At 49.9% G+C, this 22,457-nt stretch overlaps 1 protein-coding gene across 1 annotated transcript; it reads left to right on the top strand.

Moving 5' to 3' along the window:
* The first annotated feature begins 11,173 nt into the window (after positions 1–11,173).
* Positions 11,174–21,140, top strand: PRPH (peripherin). The gene is made up of 10 exons (XM_016151765.2): positions 11,174–15,980; positions 17,589–18,207; positions 18,584–18,644; positions 18,848–18,943; positions 19,327–19,494; positions 19,594–19,719; positions 19,799–20,019; positions 20,128–20,177; positions 20,399–20,478; positions 20,736–21,140. Exons 2-10 carry the CDS (start codon positions 17,666–17,668, stop codon positions 20,799–20,801), a joined length of 1,410 nt encoding a protein of 469 aa, XP_016007251.2. The 5' UTR covers positions 11,174–15,980; positions 17,589–17,665; the 3' UTR covers positions 20,802–21,140.
* Positions 21,141–22,457: the final 1,317 nt, after the last annotated feature.

Here is a 22,457-nt window from a genome sequence, read left to right as displayed (position 1 = left end):
CCAGCCCAGCCACCAGAGGGGCAACTGGAGGCGATAGGAGACTCAGCTGAGAAGGAGCAGATAATTCAGCTTCAGCTGAGCACATGATAGCCCATGATACCTGAGATCCATACTTTGAGCCAGTGTTTCCCAAGCCCAGTGCCCTGAGATTGGGATCCGGGGGCTCCCTGTGCTAATCGCCCCTGGCCATGAGAGGCCCCTTCAGTGACCTCAGTAAGCCTTACAGGTAAGTTACTTCATTATGCCAAAATGTGAAAAGATTGGAAACCTTGAAGCAGCTGCAATTGGGGGTTGGGGGGTGGGGTGATAAGAAAAGAGTTTAGCTGAGAAAAAATGTTCCAGTAGGACAGCCTGGGGAATTGGAAGAGTTAAGTGCCAGTGGTTGGGGAAGGATTTGTCCTTGCAATGATAATTTTTCCTCTATTGTGTTGGTGAGAGAGTGAATAGAAGTTAGCCTGCAGCAAGAACAAATATACCCCAAGGTCTAGGTCACTGCTTTGTGGCTGACAATCATCTGATCTGCCCTTGAGCACAAATGGAAAGTCTGGATTCACAACTGCAGCTATTGCTAATGTCTGAGGCTTGATGTGGATAAATGGAGATAGCCTATGTGGTGCAGGCTCTGAGATTGGCTGGGGCCCCAGTTTCTGGCTATGTGGGCAGAGAGCTTAGGGTGCTCTAGCCTGAACTGACAGGAGGAGCAATCTGCATATACCCCATGGAAGCTACTGACCCAGCAGGCCCAGGCATAGCTGCTTTAAGCTGTGGTGAGGAGGAAAGAATGACTGTGAGGGGGTTGGTATGCTGGCCTAGCTACCTGTCATCCTATGTGAGAAGCAGCTGGCAAATACCCCTGCTCCGGCAGAATTTGTCAAACAGCCCACTGTCAGGCCAGAGGTGGTCAGGTGTGTTCAAGTTTAGAGAGGGCTTGTCTTCAGGTCTTGGACTTCTGTAAGGTGTTATGGGAGGAAGGGGAGGTTCTGTCAGGGTGGGAGGGTTCCATGATCTTCATAACACCCTGTGAGGAGATACACCCATTTCCACAGCTGAGAAAGTCAAAGCTCCAAGCTAAGTATCTAGCCTAAGGCTACAGAGCAAGTAGCTGAAATGAAATTTGACCCCAGAACTCTGACTCTACTCTGCCCAGCAGCCTCCAAGCAGTGCCAGGGGAAGTGGTCACCACACCCAGCAGCCTTTCCAGCTCTAGGCGATTAGGGCCATGTCCTGGGTCTTGTCAGGCAACAGGCCCACAGTGGCCAGCCCTTGTGTGGGGCATTGGATGGAGCCACAGCCACAGAAAGGAGCTCTCACTATGCTGTTGATTGTTAGATCTCCTCTCGGCAGCTCCTTTCTGGAGTCCAGGTGACAGCACGCTGTTTCAGAGGTACAAAGCCAGCTGGTCCCCACTAGCCAGACTAGCTTTCCTAGTACGGGGGCTTTTTTGTCCAGGCCTCTCTCTGAACTCAGCTAATCAATTCTCAGATCATAGAAATATGATGTCCTTGCAGGGTAGCTGCTACCACCTTTCTGGACTCCTGCCGACGAGACACCAGCCACAGTGCAGACAGTACAGCTCACACCTGGGGCATCACATCCCCACACACTGGGCCCAGAATGGTCAACTCCTGTCAGCCGAGGCCACAAAGTGATATTGACAAAGATAACCCAGGCAGATGGCTCCTGGAGCCCAGTGCCAGGGTGGCTGTCTGGGAGACACAGGGTAACAGAAAGAAAACAGACCCATTGTGTTGGGTGGGGAAGGGTCCCATCTTCAGTCCCATGGAGAACGTCGCCTTTGCCGACGTCTCATTAGCCTGTCACTGCCCGGTTCATTCCAAGAGCATGATGTCTCTGAGTCCGTCAGTCCTGAGCAAGTCCTGGGAAAACAGTTTTTTCCTCCTCTAACACTCTTTGGAGTTTGCAGCAGGAGAGAAATATTCAGCAGCAATGAAATTTCCAGAACTAAAAACATGTCTTTAGTCTGTCATAAAATAGAAATTGCTTTTAGATACTTGTCTCATCACCAGAAGACTTTTTTTTTTCTGTTTTAAAAATGAAAATAGAGTATAAAGCTTTTTAAAATTACACAGAGTTGTGTCTACATTCACAAATCAGTTTAATTTGGAGGGGTATAAATTTAATCTCACTGCCATCACCCCTCCCTCCTCACACTCTGTTCTTATCAAATATCTCATTTGGTTCACAGGAGATGTCTAGCCTGACATCTAATAAGCTAATACGGAAATGCCTTTGGCAAAAGTAACCATATTCATTATACTTTTATAAAAATTATTTCACTTTTTAAGTTTAATTCATTTGTTCATTATTTGGGGGGCACCTATTTGGTGCAAGCCACTGTGCCAAGTACTACAGGGAATATATTTAGTTTTTTGTCGCCCTCAGACTAGAGACGGATCACCTAGGCACAACCCTAATTCAAGGCAGTACATGCCACAAGTCAGAAGAGATGATCACATGTGACAGCCACTGTTTCATATCTACTGCAAAGCTATCCCAGCTGGTTGCTTTACCTGCCAACACAGCCCAGTTCCGTTCAGTTGTTAGGCACCCATGTGCATCAGGGGAGGTTGGGCCTCCCCACCACCAGGGTAAATCTTAATCTAGGCTAATTGAGGTAATTCTAGCTCTCTTGCCAGGGATTGGTTAAAGAACCAACATGTGATACATTTATGGGACTGAGAGGTGAGGTAATGTCTGTTGATCGGGGGCTGGGGAGAAGATATTCTTGGAAAAATTTCCTTGCTCTTAAAAAGGAATGCAGGGAAAGGATTCTTCATTTTGGATATTATTGTGTGCACACATGATGCTTAAAGTTGCTGCAGTCATCTTATGACCACAAGGGGAGAAGCATGAGGACAAAAGCTAACACGGCACATGACACAGCAGAAACATGAAAAGAACCCCTGGGTCCCTTGAGAGGATGTTGAGTCCCTGAATGAACCATCCCTGAAACTTCTCTGCCTCTGGGTTTTCCATTATGTGAGATTATAAATCCCCTTATTGTTCAGGACACTTTGCTGTGGGTCTTCTATTGCTTCCTGCCAAAAGTATTCTAACTAATATAAAAGCCTTACACAATAGTTCATAGAAACATTTAATAAAATAATAAAAAATATTAAATTTGTATAACCCTTTTCCAGTACAAACATTGCCATGAGAGAGCAGAGATTCCATGTGCCCTTTCCTTGGTTTTCGCCCTTCCCCTGCCTGCAGTTCCTGGTAAACTGATCTGCTTCTTCCTGTCAGTGTTTCCAGGAGTCTTGGCTGAACTTAAACCATAAATTGAAAGCATACAGAGAACATCTGCAAGCCCCAAAACTGTTCCTTCTTCCCTTTTACATGCAACTGTGAATGGAGCCGTCGTCAGATCTGCATATTACAGAAGAGCAAGGAGGACCACTGGGAAAGAATCACCCCCTCTCAGGAAGCCTAGCCCAGAAGGACCCTGATCCCAGGGTCGTCCCAAATCTTCCAGAGCCTAAGGGGCTTTGAAATGCCCGTGCAGACAAGAGGGTGGCACCAGGTAACTCTTGGAACAAGAACCAGACCAGATTCTTGGGGCTTTAGGGTATGAATAGGAGTCACTCTACTGGTTGTTCCCCTCTCTAGTAACCCTCGGGTCCTTGAAAGGAGAAAGCCCGAGGCTTTTTCTCCTTTTCTGGCCCATTTGGTTTCCTCTACTCTTCCTCTCTTGTCCCCTCTCTACCTTACCCCTCATCTTCTCCTACCTCCCCTTCCGTTTCTCTCCCCACCCTACCCTCATCTCCATTTCCTCCATCACCTCTCTTCCCTCCAGCCAGGTGCCTGCACTGCAGTGTGCTGCAGACAGAATTCACCCAGGGAATGAGAGAACATCTACTAGAAGCTGACAATTGGCCCTCGCTAGCTGGGAGATCCTCTGGCTGGGCCCAGGTGTCAAATGAGGGCCTTCATGGCCTGCAGGCAGAGGGGAGGGAGGGCAGTTTGTAAGGCATCAGGCTCTTTGAACTTGTTTGTTCAGCTGTCACCTGGCCTCTCCTTGCAGAAGATGAGGTGAGAGGGATGGCAGAGTGTCATGATTGCAGAAAAGAGCATCCTGATGACTGACCTGATAGACATAAGTCCTTATCCTGTTTTATCTCATAGAAGTCAGGCCTCTACCTGGGTAGGGAGGGGCCAGGGCCATATCTCTTCACAGCCCATGCAATCCTAAGGTAGTGCCTCCCATCTCTTCATCTTCATTAGGAAAATGAGGGAGCGGTACCTGCGGGATCCCAGAATTTCCCACCTGTTCTAACCTTCTGGAATTCCAGGCTGAGGAACTTATGGAAGTTGTGTAGTGGCAAGAGGGTGTCTGCCAAGTGGACCAGCATAAAGTCTGAATTTCTTTTGAGCGATTCCAGTAAGTGGAGTTGGGGGTTGGGGAGGAAATCCCTGCCCTCCTTGGACTCCCCGACTGTGGTCTGTTCTGAACACGGAACCTTCCACTGCGGATGAGATCACATGGGTGCTTCAGCTCACACCATCCCAAGACAAGCTGTCCCACTTCCCTCAGTCCTTCCTTCCCCTGTCTGTATAGGGACTGCCACACATTCCCACCTGGAGGATCTTGAGGCATAACTCTGTGAAGAAAGAGCTCGAAGCTCCTGGGACCAGTGCTCTGAGACCCACCACAATCTTTAGTAAATCTTTTTTAATTACCTAGTCCTCTACTCAACCTATATTCCTGGAAAGAACGTCAAAGATCTTTTCATCCAAGCCCTTTGTTTTGCTAATGAAGAAAGCAAGGCCCCGGCCTGGGATCAGGTTTCTTGCACATCTTCCATCAGGAAATGGGGAGAAACTCTTCATCAGGCACAGTCTCTCATAAGAGAGCTACAGAATCAAGTGGAGACTTGTTGGGAGCTGCGCCCTTGGTCTCTCAAGCCCTCAGGCTGTGAGAACCAAACCCATGATAAACAAGTCTTTCTGAGAAGCTGGCAGACCACCAACGGTGCTGATAGGCTCCTGCTCTCCCCCCCACCTCGTACTTCCCCCTGTCCTTACCGCTCCCCACACCACCAGCTGAAGACCAATCATATTGCAACAGGTACCCTTTGCCTGCCCCCCTTTGTTCTTGCGTATAAATATGTTTGTTATCCGAAAATAAAATTTGAGGCTTGATCAGAACACTGTCTTTCCTCCGCTCCTTTTTCTCCGCCCGGTTTTCTTTACAGGCTGGGTCTTCCTCGCCCCCACGAATAACAAGTCCCGCGGGTCGGGACAAGTGGCGCCCAATGTGGGGCTCGAGGCACAGACCCTCGCCGAGACGGACCCCTGGATAGACCCCTGACGCCCGGGCCCCCCATTACTTTGAAGTTTGAGGACTGCTTTCACCGCTCATGAGAGTTTCTCGTCCTTGGTAAGTACCCCCTCGTCCGTCTCCGAGAAATGGGCCACAAATTGTCAAAGGAAGCGGTCTTTATAAGAGACCTTAAGGAATCCCTTAGAGAAAGAGGAGTTCGAGTTAAGAAAAAAGGATCTTGTAGAGTTTTTTATATTTGTTGATGAGGTTTGTCCATGGTTCATAGTCAACGGGCCAGAAATACACTGCAAAAAATGGCAGAAGGTAGGGAGAGATCTAAATGATAAATTACATCGAGAGGGACCTGATGCTGTCCCTGCTACTGTTTTTTCGTATTGGGGACTTATTAGAGACATAGTAGAGGCAGCGTCAGATGACCCAGATAAACAACAACTATTGTCGGTTGCGGAGTACTGCCTCCGGCCTTTACCTCAGGCGACTTCAGTCGCCTCCATCCCCGGTGAAAAACCCCCCTCTAAGTCTCCCTCGGTGATAATAGACATGACCGATCATTCACCGATCACCCCCACGGGTTGTTTGTACCCCCCTCTCCCCGAAGAACACCCCCCTTCGGAGGCCCAAATGACACTTCCTATGATTGCTAAAGATCCGGGGGATACTCCCCTGGACCCCGGAGATGCAGCCATCTTAGAGGATGAGGCTGCACGACATCATAACCCAGACTGGCCTTCAGCGCCCCTACAGAGGCCCCCTCCATATGTCTCCCAGTCCTGTACCCTCGCCCTCCTGCCCCCTATGCTTTCACCCTCTACGCTCTCTGAAGCTGAAAAGAGGCTCTCAACTCAGATAATAAAGGTAAAACAAATTTTAAAAATGTCCGCTGAGCTAACTTCCCTACAAGCTACCCTTCAAAATACAGTCTTTGACCCTCCCTCAAAACCTTCTAAAAAGATAACTAATAAAACACCCAAAAGTAAAAATTTAACCTTTCCCGTCCTTACTCGGTCCACTCGCGCTAGTCCTCCCCCTACTTCCACCTCAGAGGCCACCTCAGAAGCCCCCGCTACGGACTCAGAGGACGACAATGAAAATGCCCAAGAAAACGAAAGTGAGGATGAGGAACAGCCTGCCCCTACTACTAAACACAGGGAATTTCATAAGTTACAGTTTAAAAATTTAAAAGAACTAAACATGGCTGTTAAAACATATGGGCCTAATGCTCCTTACACCCTGTCAGTTTTAGAAACCCTGTCTCGTGGTGGTCAACTTCTCCCTAGTGAATGGTTCCGCATTGTTCAGGCCGTGCTTACCCGTGGACAGTTTCTAACATGGAGGGCAGACTTTTTAGAATGCTGCCAGTCCACGGCGGTCATTAATTTAAGAGACCCCTGTTCCCCCTCTGCAACTTGGACCTTTGAAAAACTTGCCAGACAGGGAAAATATACAGCTGAAGCTAAACAAAGGCGCTTCCCATCTGCCCTCTTGTCACAAACTACAAGTGCTGCCCTTGGCGCTTGGCGAGCACTTCCCATCACAGGAGCAGCCACCACCCCATTAACAAAAATTATTCAAGGACCCCAAGAAGATTATAGTGAGTTTGTCAGCAGACTTTTAGAGGCAGCTGAGAGAACGCTGGGAGGTGAGGCATCCAATGATAGATTAGTCAAACAATTGGCCTATGAAAATGCTAACGCCTCTTGTCGAGCAGTTCTCCGCGGTAAAACTAGAGATAAAACCCTTGATGAGATGCTCCGTATGTGTCGCGATGTAGATCCATTTACATCTAAAATGTCTCAGGCTATGCACCTTGCCACGGACCCGCTTACATCCAAAGTGTCCCAGGCTGTACATCTTGCCGTAGGGGCTGCCATTCAGACTACCCCCCAACCCAAAATTCTTAAGACAGACAACGGCCCTGGCTATAGTAGCACTGGCTTTAAACAGTTTTGTGCCCAGTTAGGCATCAAACACATCACAGGTACCCCCTATAATCCCCAGGGACAAGGTATTGTTGAAAGAGCACATCAAACTCTTAAAAATATGCTCTTTAAATTACAGTCTGGGGGTGAAGTCATATACAATAAAACAGGTAACTCTAAAACACTGTTAAATCATGCATTGTTTGTCCTAAATTTTTTAACGTTAGATGCCACAGGCAAGTCTGCTGCCGACCGCCTTTGGCATCCGTCTACAGCTACTGATTATGCACAGGCCATGTGGAGAGACCCCCTCTCCAACAAATGGCAAGGCCCTGACCCCATCCTCATCTGGGGAAAAGGACATGCTTGCGTCTATGACACCCAAGCACAAAATGCTAGATGGCTTCCGGACCGATTAATCAAACTTTATAACCTACCCAGGGATCCAAAACCCTGAGAATCCTGTTCACCATGTGTTCTTTTGCAGAAAGTTACCGGAGGATCACAAGAAAAAATATGAACTGCCGCGATTGGTCCCCCGCCACTCTTGTCCTTGCCGTAGCTTCCTCCTCATCCTGAATCTGACCCTGCTTTGTGTCGACCCAGCAATCCCCCTCAAATGCAGGTTGGCCCTGCTACTAGGTAATTTAACCTTTTTAGGGGTCTGCACACTCTGCACCTGCATTTAACCAGGTCAATCACACCCAACAGAAAGAGGTACTTCCTAGTCCCAAAAGCCTACAAGCCTTTCACAGTCTTAACAATATGTTCCTACTTTTACTTTGTATACTGCTGCCCTCGAATTTAGCCCATCAAATATTTAATTACACCTGGCAGATTATTAATGAAGCAGGCGATGTCGCCTTTTCTGCCTCCTCACTGGCGGCCACCACACCTTGGAATTCACTCACCCCAGACCTTTGTCGCCTAGCCGCAGGGGCGTCCCCAGGTTGGGGACTGCCAGATACATACCTTCCCCTCTCTGAGGCGCCCCAAGCTCCTAGTGCTAATGACCAATTTTATGCCCCTGCGGGATGTAATTCAGCCCTAAGGAGAACTCGCCTTAGGGAGTCCGACTTTTATGTCTGTCCGGGTGGACACAGAGATAGGGCCCTTAATTACAGGTGTGGCTATAAAGAATCCTTTTTCTGTGCCTCCTGGGGCTGTGAGACTACAGGTGACGCCTACTGGCATCCTAGCTCTACTTGGGATTATATTTTTATAAAAAAAGGATGGCATAACTCTAAACGTAATGACACCTCCACAGTTACAACAGAATGCCAAAAAAGTCATCAGACAAAAGGATGGTGCACCCCTCTTATTATTACATTTACTGAGGCCGGAAAAAAGGCCCCCCTTGAAGGATGGTTGAGAGGGCACGAATGGGGTCTACGGATTCACGTGAGTGGGACGGACTCGGGCCTCACGTTTAAGGTTAGGCTAACCAAAAAAAATACCCAATACGAAAAATAAAATTATCCTAGGGCAGAATAAAGCCCTGTATCCTGCTCCCCCTCGTCCCCGAAGTTCTCCCATACCCACTTATAATAGTTACAGCTCTCCTTTTACCCAACACACTCCATTCCAAGCCTTCCTACCCCCTGCTGGGCCTTCCACGGGTAGCACCCTAATGTCTTTAGCAAATGTCACAGCCTTATCTCTTACAAATTCATCTTATGAAACCTGTTGGATTTGTTTTTCACCTGTCCCCCCTTTTTATGAGGGCATCGCAATTATAACTCAAGAAATCATTTATACTAATGACTCGGGCCTCACGCACAGGATAGGCCTTCCCCAGTCACAAGTCTCTCCTGGGCAAACGCTATCTCAGTTGTCTGGAATTGGCATTTGTGTTCATGGCTCCGACTTGCTCCTCCTCCCTGAACTAAGTCCTATTTGTAATTCCTCTCTTGCACCTAATACTTCCTATCAATTCATGGTAGCCCCTAATGGAACCTATTTTGCTTGCTCATTTGGAATAACACCCTCTATCGTCCCTCTGTTATTAACGCAAAATCATGAATATTGTGTGGTAGTTATGCTAGAACCCCGAATCTCTATTCGTCCCCCCACAGACTTAATTCCTTTTTATTCTAATTCCCTGCGCTCAAAAAGAGAATCTGTAGCAGCAATCACCCTCGCTGTCCTTCTTGGCCTGGGAGCCACCGGTGCAGGGACAGGTATAGCCTCTATTGTATCCACAAGACAACAATTATTTACTCTTAGTCTGGCAATAGATAAAGATATCCAGGCCTTACAAGAAGGTCTCAACAACCTGAAAGAGTCTCTGGTGTCCCTCTCAGAAGTAGTATTGCAAAATCGCAGAGGCCTTGACCTTTTATTCCTTAAGGATGGGGGGCTGTGTGCCGCCCTTAAAGAGGAGTGCTGTTTTTATAAAGACAGGACAGGATTAGTCCAAGACAGCATAGACAAAGTCAAGAAAGGTTTAGAAGCCAGACAGAAACAGAGAGAAAAGGATGAATCTTGGTACAAAAACTGGTTCTCTACCTCTCCTTTGTTTTCCACCTTACTACCCAGTTTGTTAGGACCCCTGGTTGGCTTGCTTCTTCTTTTAACCTTTGGGCCCTGGGCTTTCAGACGCATAACAGATCTTGTTAAAAAACAAGTAGACGCTTTGCTGCAAAAATCTCACAGTTTACTATCACCGCCTTAATGTCGAAGAGCCCCCTCCACTTTTCCACCCTCATTGAAGATATTCACAAACCTTGGTATTCCAGAGGGTGGCGATAAAACGCTCCCTCCCTACGGGGAACGACATAAGAGACAGAGGAATGTCTACCTTCACCTTTTGATAGACCAAGGGAAGGTATGGGCATCGAGATGGGTGCAGATGCAAAGCTACTGCAAGGGAAGACCCCCATCAGAGGGTCCCCTCTGTTTTTCCCTGAGAACATACCTGGTTTGCATAGAGGTTGGTATCTTAAACCACCATTTAAAACCAGCTCTGCCTCTCCTCCCCAAAAGATACCAAGAGCCAACAATAGATGGGCACATGTAGCCCACGGGAGGAACCAGGTCAATGTTCCCCCATTCGGTTAAGGCCCACCTTTCTAAAATAGAAAAGGAGGAGATGTTGGGAGCTGCGCCCTTGGTCTCTCAAGCCCTCAGGCTGTGAGAACCAAACCCATGATAAACAAGTCTTTCCAAGAAGCTGGCAGACCACCAAAGGTGCTGATAGGCTCCTGCTCTCCCCTCCACCTCGTACTTCCCCCTGTTCTTACCGCTCCTCACACCACCAGCTGAAGACCAATCATATTGCAACAAGTACCCTTTGCCTGCCCCCCTTTGTTCTTGCTGTACAAATATGCTTGTTATCCGAAAATAAAATTTGAGGCTTGATCAGAACACTGTCTTGCCTCCGCTCCTTTTTCTCCGCCCGTTTTTCTTTACAGGCTGGGTCTTCCTCGCCCCCACGAATAACAAGTCCCGCGGGTCGGGACAGAGACTAGGACGAGAATCCTGGGCTCTATTCTGATAAGCAGTATGGCTAACTCTGCAACTGCTTCTTCTCAGTCTCACCTGGTAGCCAGAGCCTTTGCCTTGCACCACAATGACATTGAAGATAATGGGACTGACCCACTAGAGAGAGGTTGCGTTGCAGACAGCATGACTTTTCATGACCTAAATGCTCCTGCAGGTACCTCCTAAGAACAAGGATGTCTCCCTACACAACTGCATTCTCATCTTCACACTTCAAAACAGAATAATAGTTCCAAAGCATATAATAACCAATTGCTCCAGCAGCCTTTATTTTTGTTCAAATCCAGGATACAATATAGATTTGAACATTGCTTTTAGTTGTTATATCTCTTAGTCTCTTTCTTGTCTAGAACAATCCCCCAGCTGTAACGGGTTGAATGGTGGCTCCCCAAAAAGATATGTCCACATTCTAGAACTTGTGAATGTAACCTTATTTTGGGGGAAAGGATCTTTGCAAGATGTAGTTAAGGACCTTGAGATCATTCTGGATTACCTGGGTCTCCAAATTCAATGACGGGTGTCTTTATAAGAGGGAGAAGAGAGGACACAGACACAGGAGAAGGCCATGGGGACACAGAAACAGAGATTAGAGATGGTGCCACAGGCCAAGGAACTCCTGGCCAATAGAAGCTGGAAGAGGCAGGGAAGGATTCTCCCCTGGAGCCTTTGGAAGTACGGCCCTGCCAGCATCCTGATTTTAGATTTCCAGCCTCCACAACTGTGAGAGAATAAACTTGTTTTTGGGATTTTGTTTTGTTTTTGTTTTAGAGAATTTTTATGTTTATTTGAGCCAAACTGATGACATATGCCAGGGAGGGAGATCTCAAATGTTCCCCAAATTTCTATTTTTTTTAGCCACCAAGTTTGTGGTGATTCCTTATGACATTCTTAGGAAAGTAATATACCTACTGTTTATTTTTTAAATGACACTCACTTCTCAAAGAGTCTAGGAGTCTTTGTCTTATAGGGTGTCTCAAATATAAAATTGTCTTCACATTGACCTTTTAAAGTCATAAATCAGATCAAGTCAGTCCTCTGCTTAAAACTCTCAAATAGTTTTCCATTGCGTGTAAAATAAGCCATAAACTCTTTACTCTGACTTACAAAGCCCTACGTGCTCTGACTCCTTCCCACTCCTCTAACCTCACCTTTCCCTCTCTCTTCCTCTCTCCAGCCTCACTGACCCTTCTCCAATTCCTCAAACATGCCAAGCTCATCCCAGCCTCACCCCTATGCTCTGGCTCTTTCCTCTGCACAGGTGACAACCAAATACCATTCTTGATCTTTAAATCCGGATTGGGGGAAAATAGCTATTAAGGATATTATGGGGACAACTGGGGAAATTTGAATATCGACTGTATATTGGGTTAATGAACATGTTAATAGTACCATGGTTATGTAGGAAAATGTCCTCATCTGTAAGAGCTGCATGCTGAAGTGTTTAGAGATGAAATATCATGCTGTCTAAAATTCACTTTCAAATGAACTGTGGCAAAATACTGACAGTTGGTAAATCTGGAAGATTCTATAGTAATGTTTATAGTAACATTCGTTCAACTTTTCTATGAGTTTGAAAATCAAAATAAAATGGGGGAAAAATAGACAATTTAAAGGAAAAAAATCTTAATCCAGGTAGGTTCAAATTTTCACATGCATTAAAAATTATCTAGGAAGTTTGTTAAAATACAGATTCTAGGGATTCAGAAGGTCTGGGTGGGGCACTGAAATCTGCTTTTGAACAGATCCCCAGGTGATTCTGAGTCACAGCCCAGGCCAGACCATGAGAAGGAAGGTTAAGCATTCTGTGGCCATAAGCTGCTCTGTTCTCCATTTGATGGGTATCTGTTTGGAAGGCAAGCAGGCAGAGAAGTGATTTGATAATGTGGGCAGGACTGGAGATTGTGGACACAGTAGAGGACAGGGTGAGTGGGAACAGATTTTGCCCTCCTTCTCTGACTTTTGGCTTCTGGGGGCTGCAGTAGGGGCAGAAGAAGAATAAAATCAGGGCTCCAAAATCCTAATACTAGTGCTGCTATTCCATTTTACACACCCTTGGTTAATTATCCTCACCTGTGAAAAGAAGGTTATAATAATTTTAAAGCATCCTCCAAATTCCTGCGTTCCCTTAGCCTTGCATTCAGACTGCAGATGTCATTCTGGCTAATGGCCAGAAGGTGGCAGCAACACATCTCTTTATTTTCCAGACTGACAAACGAAAGATTTTTTTCAGGTGCATCAGGATTACTTTTCAGTTTAACTAAGTTATTTGAACAAGGTCCTGTGCTAGACACCACCAACACAAAGGTGGATAAGACCTGATTGCTGCTTTCAAAGATCGTATTGTCAGAGCAGGGCGAGGCAGGGAGTCGGACATATAAACAGTTAAGTAGCTGTGTGAGCTTGGGCAAGTTGCTTAACCTCTCTGTGCCTCAGTTTCTTCAACTGTAAATGGAATAGTAATAATATCTATGCCATAGGGTTATTGTGAAGATTAAAAAGTGCTTGGCACATAAGAAACGTTAGCTATTAGTTACTATGTGATACATTGAGAGAAATGATGAGACAGAGAAGATATCCAGAATGCTCCCTACCTGGAAAAGTGGAGCCCCAAAAGATAATGGGGACAGAATTCCACTCTGGTGGAGCCCCTCTGTCAGTGGGGAGCCTGCAGCTGGACCGGCCCAAGAGAGATCACCTTGAATGGAACTGGACTCCTTCTGGCTGACGCTCATCTTGGCTCCTGCAGGGCCAGAGCACAGAACACCAGCAGGGCCTGACCCACCAGGCTGAGCCTTCCTGGAAAGGGAGCCACCATTAGCTCACTGCACAGCCTCAGACAGGCAACTTTGTCCCTCTGAGCCTCAGGTCCTACCTGTGATGCAAAAGAGGACCATGGGAACCAAGGGATGGTCCTGAGCTCCACAAAGGGACACTTTGAGAGTCAGCTGTAAAGTCAGCTAGTACAGGAGTAGCAGGGACATGGAGCTAGGGATGTAAAGAGAAAGTACTAGGAAGGCATAGAGATCTTGGGGAGGCCATTGGACTTTCCCCAGGATGTGGAATGGAGGTCGAGCCAATCTCAAACCTCAAGAGGCAGGGAGATCCCAGCTGACACTGCTCCTCTGTGTCTGTTTCTTCTGTTACATGGGAAGAAAAGAAAACAATCAACAGTGTCGAGCACCTGCTATGAGCCTCACGACATGCTGTTTTATGTACAATACCTCATGCAGATCGCACAACATCCCTGGGAGAAAGGTGTCATCCTCCGGGTTTCACAGATGAAGAAACTGAAGCTCAGAGAGGACAAGTGATTTGCGCAGGGTCACACAGCTAGTCAGTGCCCAGGCTGATGCCTTGATCTTCTCTCCTTTGACCTTTTCCTCCAACTCACTTTAGCCTCAGCTGCCCACTCCCTTAGAAATTCCCCGGGAATCTTATCCATTAATACCCCAGCTCCAGAATCATGAATTCATGCATCCTGCTCTCTGAAAACAACTTCCTACCCTCTCAGTGTCTCTTTCAATTTCTTTGTACTATGACATTGGCCTTGTATTTTCTTTGTACTTCCTCGGCCTTGCCTTGGAGTCCAGCTATGGACCTCTTTACTCTGCCAATCTCCCACTGTCTCTTGCCCACACACCCCTCCTCACTCAGCTTTGAGTCCATGGCCCATCATTCAGTAGCTCTCTTGCCAGTAACCTAAACTTCATTGCTTGCCTTCCTTGCAAACCTCTGAATGCATCCAATTGTCATTTCTCTCCAAGCCTTCAAGCAGAAGAGCAGCCAAGGGCAGCAGAAGGAGGAGGGGTAATAATAACACTGGCTAATACTTATACAGCAAGTCCTGTGTGCCAAGCACTAAGTGCTTCACATATTGTAAGTCATTTCAGCCTCCAACAGTATGAGGGAGGCACTAGTATTATCATCCCCACTTGTGGATGTAGACAATGGGGTAAATTGAGGTTAAATCACTCACCCAAACCAAAGCACACAGCTTATTAAGCTGAGGAACGGGGATCAAACCCATGCAGTCTTAATCAAACCCAGAGTCCACGTCTTCATTAGTATATTATTTGCCCAGTACAGAGGAAGATGAGGTCACCTTCCACTCTCTCCATCAGCCAGGAAGTACTTGGCTCCTTCCACTCGGTCCAGGACTGCTCACAGCCACTACTAGGGACAATCTAAAAGAAATTCAGATTCTCATTGCATTAGGGGCTGATAGTATCACTCAGGAGATAAATAATAATAGTAATAACAATAAAAATAGCTTACATTTTCAGTTGTATTCTAGGTATTTTACACATATTTATTCATTTAATCCTCCCAAGAACACTGAGATGGAAGCTACAATTATCCCCATTTTACGGAAAGACATGGAAGAACATAGTAATGAGCCTAAATTCGTACAATAGAGTGTCAAATCAAATGAGAAGCTTGGCAGCTGGATGCCAGGGCCCTGGCTTTGACAGCAAGCCTGGTTCCCCCACCTGTGAAGGCCCCTACCTCAAACCTATGAAGAACCCTATCCTCCCCCGCCCCCACTCCCAAGAGTTAGAGGGGACAGGCTCTGATTTATCCATCTGTCCCCTCTCTCATCCTCTTCCCATTCCCCTAGCAACCAAACCAGACCCAGCCTTAGTCCCTCCACAGCTCCCAGAGCCCTGCGGAAGAAGCCCTGGTCCCCCCTACTGTAAGGCATCTGGGTGATGAGATGGGAGCTTAAGCAGAGGAGGGATGGGAACCCCAACTAGAATTCCTCAAGCCCAGCCCAAGGGGCCTCTATATTCAAAGGCCCAGGTCTACCAGCAGCTCCTTATAAAGACAGGGCCTGAGCTGGTCCTCCTAGGCCTTGTCTGCCCCTCCACATGTGGTACAAGCTCAGACTCCCAGTTTGCTCTCTGAGGATAGCAGGCAAGGGCAGGGCAGGGCCTGGGCTGGAATCGATGGGGCTCCAGGCCAACAGCAGCTGAGGCTCAGAGCCTAGGACTGCCACAGAAAGCACCAAGTCTTCCCCAGGCCCTCCTCACACCTGTCAAACCCCCTACCTCCAACCTGTGAAGAACCCTATCCCTCTCCATTCCCAGGAGTTAGAGAGGACAGGCCCTGGTTTATCCATCTGTCCCCTCTCTCCCATCCTCTTCCCATTCCCCTGGCAACCAAACCCGACCCATCAAGGAGAAGAACCTGGCAGCTGTGCAGGAAGAGACTAATGGCCCGGAAGGAAGGAGGAGCCTGGAAAGGAGACTAAGGCGGTAAGGATGTGAGCCGGCAGGCGGGCGTTGGCTGATCTTAGAGGACACACAAAGAGGAGGAGGCCTCTCTGCCCTGCAATGCTGAAGGAACTGGCCGCCAGGGAGCCACCCTCCTCACTGCCTCAGCCAAAGATCTAACTCGGAATCCCAAACCTACTTCCCCACACACCCAGCTCTTGTCCCCAGGGCCAATCCAAAGCAGACCTGACCCTGCTGGAGAGCCCTGGAGTCCCCAGCGGCTGCAGCTCAGTGGCTCCTGCCGAATCCGGCAGGCCTCAGCACCCTGGCTCCTGCAGACCTTCCAAGCTGCCTCTGTCCATTCCTGGGCAGCCTCTGCTGCATTCTGAAATCATTTTACAAGCAAAGGCCAGACATCAGCTTTCCTGCTAACTCCAGGGTGGGGAGGGTAGAAAAATATATGTAGGGGAGGAGGGTGTTTGTGTAATATGTGTGGACATAGGTACACAGTGCTATTATATGCATGCATCTATTTGTGTGCACTAGCTTGTGGATCTGCTCTGGGGCCTTTCTCTGCTTTCAGTCCTTAAATCTTTAGGGATGGGCACCTTCTCTTTTCCTATCTCATCCTCATTCAGCCCTGACCATCTCTGGATACCTGCAGGTCCTTAATACCAGAAACCAGTTCCTGCCAGTCCATCCATCTCTCAGCTTTGGCAGTAGCTACCACTCCTCAGCCCCCTCCCCTACCTACCTCAGAAATCACCCTGTTTCCCGTAAGACAGTGACTGAGCAGCAGTTGGTTGGGGGAAGGGAGAATCCAGTAAAGCCAGACAGCATACACCGGCTCATTCAGCTCAGCTTCTGGCAGGGCACGGACCCTGCCCAGTGGGACCCCGAGGTGGGCCCAGTCGCCCTCAGCCCCTTCTGGTATGCCCACCTTATTGGGGCTCTGGGGTAGATCCAGGTTTGGGAGCTGTGTCTTTAAAGCTGAGACTTGGGCAGACACCCCCTGGCCATGTGTCCAGAGGCGGGGGAGGGGAAGTGGCCAATCCATTAGCGGAGGAGCTGGCGCCAGGCAGCAACCCTTCACAGGGCCCTGGGGATTACAGAGAGATCAGCCCTTCTCCACCCCCCTCAGCTGTTTCTGCCCTCCTGTCCCCTATATCTCCCTGGGTGTGGTGACAAAATGGGTAGCTGACAGCAGGTGAAAGCAGAGGCTTGCCTTAAGGGGACAAATGGAGGCACGGGCTCTGGGGCCTAAGCCAGGCCAGCTCTCCATCCACCTGGGCCACCTCCTCCCTATTCATGTGCCAGCAGCCTGTCCTTTAAACTGCAGTCCTCCTATCCCCCAATTTTTACCAGCTCTTTCAGGCAGGGACCCCAGCTCAAACCAGGCCGATGCTAGACTGCTGCTCTAGATGCTTGCTGGAAGTCGCTGACCTCCAACCCCGCCTTGTGGCCTGTAGTCTCCATCCCTGCTTGCTTCCCCATCAGCAACAGGGGGAACCAAGTAGGCAGTGCGCCAGCAACCAGAGAGGGAGGGCGCGGCGCTCCTACTGCTCCGCAGGGGTGGGGCGTCCCCCTCCCCACTTAGCCGCACAGTCAGGCCAATGGGAGGAGCTGCCCGTTCCCCCCCTGAGTCCACAGGACTATAAAGCCGCCTCACAGAGGTCTGCAGCTCCGGGACCAGCTCCGCCAGCGGTGACTGCCCATCCTCAGCCGCCATGAGCCATCCGTCGGGCCTCCGGGCCAGCGTCAGTTCCACGTCCTACCGCCGCACCTTCGGGCCACCGCCCTCACTGTCTCCAGGGGCCTTCTCCTACTCGTCCAGCTCCCGCTTCTCAGGCAGCCGCCTGCTGGGCTCGGCGTCCTCCGGCTCCTCGGTGCGCCTGGGCAGCTTCCGTGTCCCCCGGTCTGGCGCCGGCGCCCTCCTGCGCCTGCCCTCGGAGCGCCTCGACTTCTCCATGGCCGAGGCCCTCAACCAGGAGTTCCTGGCCACGCGCAGCAACGAGAAGCAGGAGCTGCAGGAGCTCAACGACCGCTTCGCCAACTTCATTGAGAAGGTGCGCTTCCTGGAGCAGCAGAACGCGGCCTTGCGCGGGGAGCTGAGCCAGGCCCGGGGCCAGGAGCCGGCGCGCGCCGACCAGCTGTGCCAGCAGGAGCTGCGCGAGCTGCGCAGGGAGCTAGAGCTGCTGGGCCGCGAGCGCGACCGGGTGCAGGTGGAGCGCGACGGACTGGCAGAGGACCTGGCAGCACTCAAGCAGAGGTCAGGGGGCAGGACCGGGCGGCGGCCGTCGAGGCAGCTGCGCCTCGCTTCCCTCCCCACCAGCCACCCGAGGGAGTGGCTTCCCTGGTCAACCCAGGCAGGCATGTGCAGGCAGCATCCTCGCCCCCCGCCCCCCGCCCCGCTCCATCCTACCCCGATCATTTTGCTGAGTCTCTGGGGAGGCGAGGGAGCAGGAGCGACTATGTCTCCCCTGTGTATAAAGGGGCCCAGACTGTTAGAAAATGGGGCGAGTCCATCAGGCAGCCTGAAGACCCCTCCTCAGAGTCCTGGGCAAGTCGCAGTCTCTACTCCAGATTCTGGGGAGCGCGGAGGACGGTGCCCCCACATATCAGCCACTGCCCGCTCTTCCCACCAGGCTGGAGGACGAGACGCGCAAGCGGGAGGATGCTGAGCACAATCTCGTGCTCTTCCGCAAGGTGAACCCGGGGCCCGTGTAGATAGATTTTCCGTCTCTCCACCCCTACCCCTAGTCTGCGTGTTCAGGGTGGGATCTGTGGGTGCAGGGAGGTAACCAGAAGCCTACAGAGGCGGACAGGGTGGGCCTGGCATTTCCTCGGGCTGAACGGACCCGGCTGAGCAGCCCTCCCTGCTCTTGAACCCCTACTGCCACCCTATGAAGGACGTGGACGACGCCACACTCGCCCGCCTGGAGCTAGAACGCAAGATTGAGTCTCTGATGGATGAGATTGAGTTCCTCAAGAAGCTGCATGATGAGGTGCGTGTACCCAAATATCAAGGGAGGCTTAGGAGGTTGGAGGTTGTCGCGTTAGAGCTAGGAGGCAAGCTCTGGGGGAGCTTGGCAGGCGGAGCAGAAGAATTGCCTTGGGGAAGCCAAGCGACATTGGCTGGGTAGACGCAGCCTACAGGTGGTTTGCCTCCGCCCCTGCGCCGCCTGGTGGCGAGCGGCGGAGCTGCACCTGGTAATCTAGCCACGGGCTCAGTGCGGACCGTGCGCAGGGTGTGCAGTTCCGTGAGCGCTGCACTCCCTGGCGCCCCCTTCTGTTGATTCAAATGTTTCTGCTCTTTTCTGTGCGTGAACTGCGCCATCCGCGTGGGATCCGCGCTGCGAACTCGACGTCTTGTTGCCCTGGGCGGCAGGAGCTGCGAGACCTGCAGGTGAGCGTGGAGAACCAGCAGGTGCAGCAGGTAGAGGTGGAGGCGACCGTGAAGCCTGAGCTGACAGCGGCGCTGAGAGACATACGCGCGCAGTATGAGAGCATCGCGGCGAAGAACCTGCAGGAGGCAGAGGAATGGTACAAGTCCAAGGTGCGAGAGACCCGGAGGATGTGGGAAGTTTGGGGGGATAGGGCGCTGGGGCGAGGGCTCATTCGGTCCACTCACACCCGAGTTGCCCCCATTCCGCAGTATGCAGACCTGTCTGACGCCGCCAATCGGAACCACGAAGCCCTGCGCCAGGCCAAGCAGGAGATGAACGAGTCCCGACGCCAGATCCAGAGCCTGACATGCGAGGTGGACGGACTGCGCGGCACAGTGAGTACCAGGTTGCGCACCTGTGCCTGAGGTTGGACTGTGAGGGCTGTTCCTCCCTCTGACCCCCGCTACCCCCCAGAACGAGGCGCTGCTCAGACAGCTGCGGGAGCTGGAGGAGCAGTTTGCCCTGGAGGCCGGCGGGTACCAGGCGGGCGCCGCGCGCCTCGAGGAGGAGCTGCGGCAGCTAAAGGAGGAGATGGCGCGGCACCTGCGCGAGTATCAAGAGCTCCTCAACGTCAAGATGGCCCTGGACATCGAGATCGCCACCTACCGGAAGCTGCTGGAGGGCGAGGAGAGCCGGTGGGAGCGGGGCTGCGGGAGGGCGGTAGGGCGTGGTCGGATGGGCTGTTCAGAGATGGATGGGGAGTGGCATACACAGAGTAGCTGACCACTTGGCTTTGCCTCCAGGATCTCCGTACCCGTCCATTCCTTTGCATCTTTAAATATAAAGACGACTGGTGAGTCTCTTATACTTGGCTTCCAACCTTCCTGTCTCATTGTCCGCTTCTGCGCTGACCGGACTCTTGCTATGGCTCTGTACTGAGACTGGTGAACTACTGAGTCCTGGTCTACTCTTGCCCTCGACCCTTAAGCTCTGCCCCTCACATACGAGAATGAGGGTTTTAAAGGAGAGAAATCCCAAGCCTCTTCCCTCCCACCCCTCACCTGCTTTTTCCAGTGCCTGAAGTGGAGCTTCCCCAGGACAGCCACAGCCGGAAGATGGTTCTAATCAAGACCATTGAGACCCGGGATGGGGAGGTGAGATGGGTCATTTGAGACCAGAACTCCATCGTTTCCAATATTATTTCTGAGTCTAGCCTGGCTACAGCTGATCTTAGGTTATTATGGGTTATCAGTTCTTGGGGTGAGAGGGAGACAGGGAGATAGAGAAGGTGGACGGATAGACTGGATTCTCAGCTGGTTATGCCAGAGAGGGGGACATCTTGCCCCAAAAGGAGCTGGAGGAAGGGTGGTACTGAATGGTTTGTACCCTTCACACACCTTACTCCCAGCAGGTGGTGACAGAGTCCCAGAAGGAGCAGCGCAGTGAGCTGGACAAGTCTTCTACTCACAGCTATTGAACCTGTTGGTCCAGAGCTCCCTGATCCTGCCCTAGGTCTTCTCAAACCCTAACACCCTAACATCAGTCCTTGAATGAGTCTCTGCTCTCTCTGCATGTGTCTAGCGGATGGTAACTCACCCCTTCCCTGGCCTATAGCCAAGCCCTACCTACCCAGCAGTAGCTGGGCCTCTCCCTGTCCTAACATAGAGATATGACCCATATGTACCCCTGTTCTCACCCTGGTAAGAGACTAATGATCCTCAGGTCAATCCTGCTCCTACCATGATCCCAATTTTAGTGGGGCGGGCCAGGTTCTGAGTTTCACTTTCAAATGAAATAAAAATGCTGTCAAGAGAAACCCCTCCAGTGTATTTGTGTCTATGGAAGTGGAGGTACCTGTGGGGAAAAGGCTCAGCAGTATTTTCCCCTTGTCTCTAGTCATTTCTTTTCTGAATCCCACTATCTTGGCATCTATGACTCCTATCTACCCTTCTGACTTTTCTCCTACCTTTCTGTTCATTCTTTCTCAATTTCTATTTCCCATTTGCAGCCCTGAATATCCAGGGGCCTCTGGGTGTCCCACAGGCCCCTCAAATTTAACATGTCCAAAACAGAGCTCCTGATAAACCTCTCCACCATCTGTAATCTGTTCTTCCTTTTAGGTTCCCCACATAGAAGAAGACACCACTAGGAGCTCTGTTGCCCAAATTAGAACTCACCTCATCTTATACCCTTTTCCTTTCTTCGGCTCCTACTCCCCACTGGCAATTCTGTTCATTTTACTTCCTAACTGTCTGATTCTCCTTATTTCCACTGCCACCACCCTAGTCTAAGCCACCATCATCTCTTGTGGGTTACACTATTTGTCTCACTGCTCTTTTTCCTGTCCGGGCCCTGCCACCGACCTAAACCTACTCGACATTTAGCCAGCAAGTCAGATTCTGCCACCACTACCTCTCACCCCCGCTTGAAAATGTCAACTTCCATTCTGTCCTCCAACTTCATTCCATATGATCCCTGCCTTCAAGTCAAAATCCACTTCTAGATTTAAAATGAATTTCTTCACTCAATTACAGTGATAGGTGCAGGGAATAAGCCCAAGTTCCCTCTCAAGGAGTTCACAGTCTGGGGTGAGGAAGATAGACAAGTACACAGACAATTCCAATCTCGCGATGAGTGCTATGACCAGGATTAAAAGACAGCATTGTGGGAAGATGAAGAGGAGCACCTATCCAGGCTTATAGTAAGAATGGCTTCCCCAAAGTGGCAACCATCGCACCGAGCACTGAAGAACAAGCAGGAGTTATTCAGGTGAAGCAGGGGGAGGAGGAAACTTTCTAGGTAGATAAATCAGCCAGAAGGTAAGAATGCAAGTTTGGGAATTGAAAGTAGTTCTAAAATGCTGGAGTGAAAGATAGAAGGAAGGAATAGTATTGACATTGGAAAGATGAAATGAAGGCCAGTCATGGAAGGTCTTGTATGTCATATCAAAACATGAATTTATCCTAAAGGGAAAGAAGAGGATTTAATCAGGAGGATGAAGTATTTAGATCTGTATTTTAGAGAGATCACTCTGGCTGTAGTGTGCAGAAATTATTGAAAGGAGATGGAGGACCAGTTTAGAAGCTGTTGGAGTGAAATATGCAAGAGATGATGGTGGGTAGAGAACTGAATA

This window comes from Rousettus aegyptiacus, unplaced genomic scaffold (assembly GCF_014176215.1).
Source record: "Rousettus aegyptiacus isolate mRouAeg1 unplaced genomic scaffold, mRouAeg1.p scaffold_m13_p_2, whole genome shotgun sequence".
In the NCBI taxonomy this organism is placed as follows: Eukaryota; Metazoa; Chordata; class Mammalia; order Chiroptera; family Pteropodidae; genus Rousettus; species Rousettus aegyptiacus.
Note: the sequence above shows the minus strand (reverse complement) of the source record. Positions and strands in the feature narration are given on the sequence as shown.